The 4,795-nt window shown below is 39.3% G+C and overlaps 1 protein-coding gene across 2 annotated transcripts in view; it reads right to left on the bottom strand.

Moving 5' to 3' along the window:
• Positions 1-4,387, bottom strand: part of LOC124956056 (protein O-mannosyl-transferase TMTC2) — a 242,873-nt gene extending 238,486 nt beyond the window's left edge. Inside the window, exons 1-2 of one of the 2 annotated variants that reach the window (XM_047511434.1) lie at positions 3,761-4,387; positions 3,161-3,632 (exon numbers count right to left, since the gene is read on the bottom strand). In XM_047511434.1, coding sequence (XP_047367390.1) covers positions 3,161-3,246 — 86 coding nt within the window. In that variant the 5' untranslated portion in view covers positions 3,247-3,632; positions 3,761-4,387. Of the gene's footprint in view, positions 1-3,160; positions 3,653-3,760 lie in introns of those variants that run through there. The other variant, XM_047511428.1, reaches the window with a different exon arrangement.
• Between the last annotated feature and the right edge of the window lie 408 nt (positions 4,388-4,795).

The raw sequence follows: 4,795 nt of genomic DNA, 5'->3' as shown, positions 1-4,795 counted from the left end.
CCTACGATCCGGATAAACCACTTGCTGTTCTCTCTCTCTCTCTCTCTCTCTCTCTCTCTCTCTCTCTCTCTCTTTCAATTTTCTCTCTTTCTCTATCTGCTACATTACTACTATTATCATCTGCTTATCTACGAATCTGCTTCACACCCTTTTTGTCAATATTTATTATTGAAACGTGTATGAACCGTTTTTTGCTTTAATCCTTATCATCGAAAGAACGGGAATAGAAATTTTTTTTAATGATTTTATAGTAGTTCTTAGTTAAATGTTTTCAAAGCAGACTAGGTAAATTGGTAGAAATTATTTATAAGGGCTGGATATCGATGAAAGTGTATATGTGCATATGTGTATCTATACGTGTAATAGGAAGATAAAAGCAGAGACGGAGAAACAAAAAGACGTAGTTGAGTTTTCTCGTTAATAACTGGACCCGACTTGATTATGGTCGCCACGGGCGCATTGGACGGTTCCAAGTCTTGGTGCATCGAACGAGGTGCTCCGCTAATGGGCCGGATACGGATGAAAAATTATCTCGGCTTAATGCCCTCCACCGTTTTTAGTTATTACGTTGGTTTTAAGGCTCCGTTGGGAACGTCGACGATATGTGACTGGTTTATCCATCGCATGTATGAGAGAAAGAGAGGGAAAGAGAAAGAGAGATAAAGAAAGAGAAAGAGAGATAAAAAAATAGAAAGACCGAACTCACCAAAGAAATTCAATAATTCATTTAATAAATAAATATTTAATTATCGAAACCTATAGTCGTCTTCTACATTACCGTAAAATCAGGATACATTCTTTATCTTCATTTATATTGGATTTGTAAAATTCACTTTGGAATTATTAAAGTATCTATAATATATATCTTATAATATATAGTTATCTCGATTTATATAAATACATATATATATATATATGTGTGTGTGTGTATGCGCGCGCGCGCGCGTGTGTGTGTATACACACACTAAACATATCTTACACTGAATATATCGTGAAACGTAAGACGTATCGACATATTTATAAAATGTTTCGAAAAAAGTTGCATTAATTTCATAATAGATTAGTAACATTAGAATTTTTATTTCAAATTAAATATCAAGCCTCTTCTGATTTACATATTTGTTTAATGTCATTCTTGTTATAAAGAGGGACAATGATATTCACTTTGAAACGCTTAAATCGAAACGTTTGTAACCAATTAAAAATCAAATAATTCCATTGGAGAGTAAGATAGAATTCAAAACGTATCTTGTCGTAGGACATTGATTCTCTCGTTACTACATTCAGTGACGATAACGACGAGTCCTTGGAAGGACGTTGGGCTAGTCGTCGAGCCTCGATTGGAACCCCGAATACGATACTCGAGAGATTAGAGAATACTCAATTACGGGATTTGGTATCATAGAATTCGAGAGCTTTGGATTAAGGACGCTCATCGTGGGAGTAACTTTGGATTATATGGCGACCTATACCAATACGATTCCCACCATTCTCTATTTCTCTCTCACTCTCTCACTCTCTCTCTTTCTCTCTCTCTTTATACATATCTCTATCTATACGATAGAACTTGTGAATTCTTCGAAAAGATGCTGCAAACGACACTATCTATTTCTATATTATATTCCCGAATTTCTTTGGTATTTCTGACAAGACCAAACTATGCCACGGGGAAAAAAATAAAAAAAAAAAAAAGAAAATAGAAGAAAGAAAGAAATAAAAAATTAAATTTTCTCTCGACGAAGTGAAAATTTCATACATCCTTTCAGATCAATTCGAACAACAAACGATAGCATGGCAATTTATTTGCGATTATTCCTGTGTACTCTTCGTGAACGTGTGTTTACTTTTCATAGGAGAAGCTTCAAGTTATCTCGGATCCGCAACACGTTTTGACGCTTTCGCTTTACGTGCAATAGGTTAAGGTCGACGTACGAAAATCTTGAGAATTTATATAACGATATAATATTTGTTAGGATATAATATTTAACCAAACATAGACGAATGGTTATATATAATACATAAAGATTTTCGCGATCGGTCCTTGTTGCAAGATAAACGAATTCAAAAGTGAAAATGCAACAATGGATAAAACGATTAAAAAACATTCTAGACCAAACGTTATCGGATTGGCATTAATCATAATACCTGGCCTAATTAAATCCGTCTAAATCGAGCTAAATCCGATTTACTCTGGTTGCCCTGTAAAATCGGGTTAGAACGTTTACTCGTAGTTAACACTTTTGGAGATTTGCATCATCCGATGGCTTTCCATCTCGATCGACCGATGGATGTTTCTATTTTTTCTCTTTGAAAAGAAAAAAAAAAAAATAATAAAAAAAAAAAAAAAAAAAAAAAAAACAAGAAAAAAAGAAAGAAAAAAAAATAAATATTCGTTCGCAATCAGACCAAAATAAAGATTGAGACAAAGAAACGTGATAAATACCTCTTAATGGTTTTAGCCGATAAACCATAATTCTTATCGTCGAGGTGCATACGATAAACGCGAAGTCGCCTTTAGCTTGTTACACCGTAACACATCGACGATTATCTAAATTACTTCGTAAATCTGTCAGCTGAATCGGTCGGGCTTGGTCCATGTTATTACGTAACATAAATCGCCGTCCATGCGTTCGTAAAAGCTTTTAAAGCACAAGTCACGCGCGGGCTTTTCAACCGGCAAACACTCATCCCATTCCCGATACCTTCCCCTACCGAAATTTTGTCTCGCCTCTTTCCCAGTACCACCAATGAAAAAGATATATCGTCTCATTAGATTCTCGAAAAAGCTCGATAAATAGATCAAAATGATATTACCTATGAAAACCAGTTTCGAGAGTATAATTAGAGAAGTAATTGGAATAGATGATAAAGAAAACGATTAGAAAAAAGATGACATACATATAAATAAAAGATAGTAATGGTAGCGATAAAGAAGTTTTAAACTTAAGATGCGTTTGATAATATTCCCACGATTAAGACACGATAAAGTACGTCTAGATAATCATTCGTATTTCTCCCGCTTCCGGCCCCGTTACCCTCACCAATATGCACATCGAAGTAGTAAGTGGCTCGAGGCGAGCTGTGGAGAGACGACGAGTGCCACGCTTCGCTCTGCGAAAGGGTCACACGGGTGGATTGATTCAAAGCAAGAGGCACTCACCGATCATCGTAGACGAAACCCGCTTGCAGGGTGTTGCAGTAGAGGGCCGTCGCGACGAGGGCGCAGGCTACGGCTAGGATATCCATGTCACATCGTGCCGAGGACGACGGTGCCGGCTGCAGCGACGTCGACGGCGGTTTCTTAACTTGTTGCACGTCCACGGGCCTTCCTCCTCTTCCAGCTCCTCCTCCTCCTCCTCTTCTCTTCCGCTTCCTACCGTTTCTGCCTCCTGCTCCTGCTCCCCCTCCCACTCTTCCTCCGCTACCTCCGCTGCCTCCTCCTCCTCCTCTTCCTCCTCCTCCACCACCACCAACACCACCACCAGCACCACCTGCACCACCTCCACCCCTCCTCCTTCTTGATTCTACCCTTATTAAGCTGCTCGAGACGTCCAGCGAACGTTCCACTGAAGACCGGCACTCCGAGAATGTCCGGAGAGACGTCGCTCGATCGGGACGAATGTCGGTGTTGCCTGACGAATAACGATCAAATTCGCGAGATCAAAAACCTTTTTCTCTTCTTATAGAATTTAAGTAGAAGAAATTTTTTTATAACGATGTACGGAATTTCTTTGTTCCGCGTACACTTTCTCCAGCGTACCTTCTTGATCGGTCCAATCACTCGAATTGGAAACGTTTCCAATGATGGATGAAACAACGATTTGTTATCACTGTGAAGAGTCACTGTGATGCACCAAAACACCTAATCTAGATTAAAGACGCAATTAATTACCGATAAAATTATATCGGCTGGCTCTTCTGTAAAAAACCCGCTTCGTTGATTCCTCTTCTCTCTTATCGACGTTTATGACGTTTATAGTAAAGAACATCGAAAAAGAAGTGGGTACTTCCAACATCAAAAAGAAGAACCATATATATACATATATATACACACACACATATATATATATATATATAAACTAATTTTTTTTCTACAGTTTGCTAGAAAGTAAAGTATTTTGTACGTTCTTTGGTTCTTCTCGTCAAAAATACAATCGAATCTTCTATATTTTCTTTGAACAAAATAAAAAAGAACTTGCAAAGGTTTTTCTATAATCGAACAGCTGGACCACTGTCACGAACTCGCTTGGAAAGATTTTTTAGCCTAGAAATGAGAACGTTTCGTCGATCGCTTGATTGATGAGAGAAACGAAAGTAATGGTGGACGCGGTTGATCCACGACGCGGCGCATGTTCCGGATGCGGAACGGCAACTGTCGCGCGCCCCCCGAGGACGAGAGCTTTATACGCGGAAGAGACGGGCATCGATCGGACGAGCGCTTGCGCTCTCTCCTCCTCCCACTTTGGTGTACTCTCCTCCTCCTCTTCATCCACCTCCTCATCCTCCTCTTCCTCATTCTCCTCTTCTCTTCTCTTCCACCACTCCTTTCCATCCATCCGTCCTTGCTTCCTTCCTTCCTTTGCCGTTTCCCATGTATGTATATACCTAGATCACGACCGTCGCAAGCACGACAATGAGCGACACGTCACGACTCCGGCCGAATATACCGGAGAGAGACCATCACTGAACGATGACAGACCTCTCGAAAAATCGGACGCATCTCTCTTTTTCTCTCATCTTTTTCCCTGTTCTTTTTTCTCTTTCTCTTTTCTTCTTTCTTTTATTTTAATTAAAG

The sequence above is a fragment of the Vespa velutina genome, chromosome 1 (genome assembly GCF_912470025.1).
Source record: "Vespa velutina chromosome 1, iVesVel2.1, whole genome shotgun sequence".
In the NCBI taxonomy this organism is placed as follows: Eukaryota; Metazoa; Arthropoda; class Insecta; order Hymenoptera; family Vespidae; genus Vespa; species Vespa velutina.
This window is presented reverse-complemented; position numbering and strand designations above follow the sequence as displayed.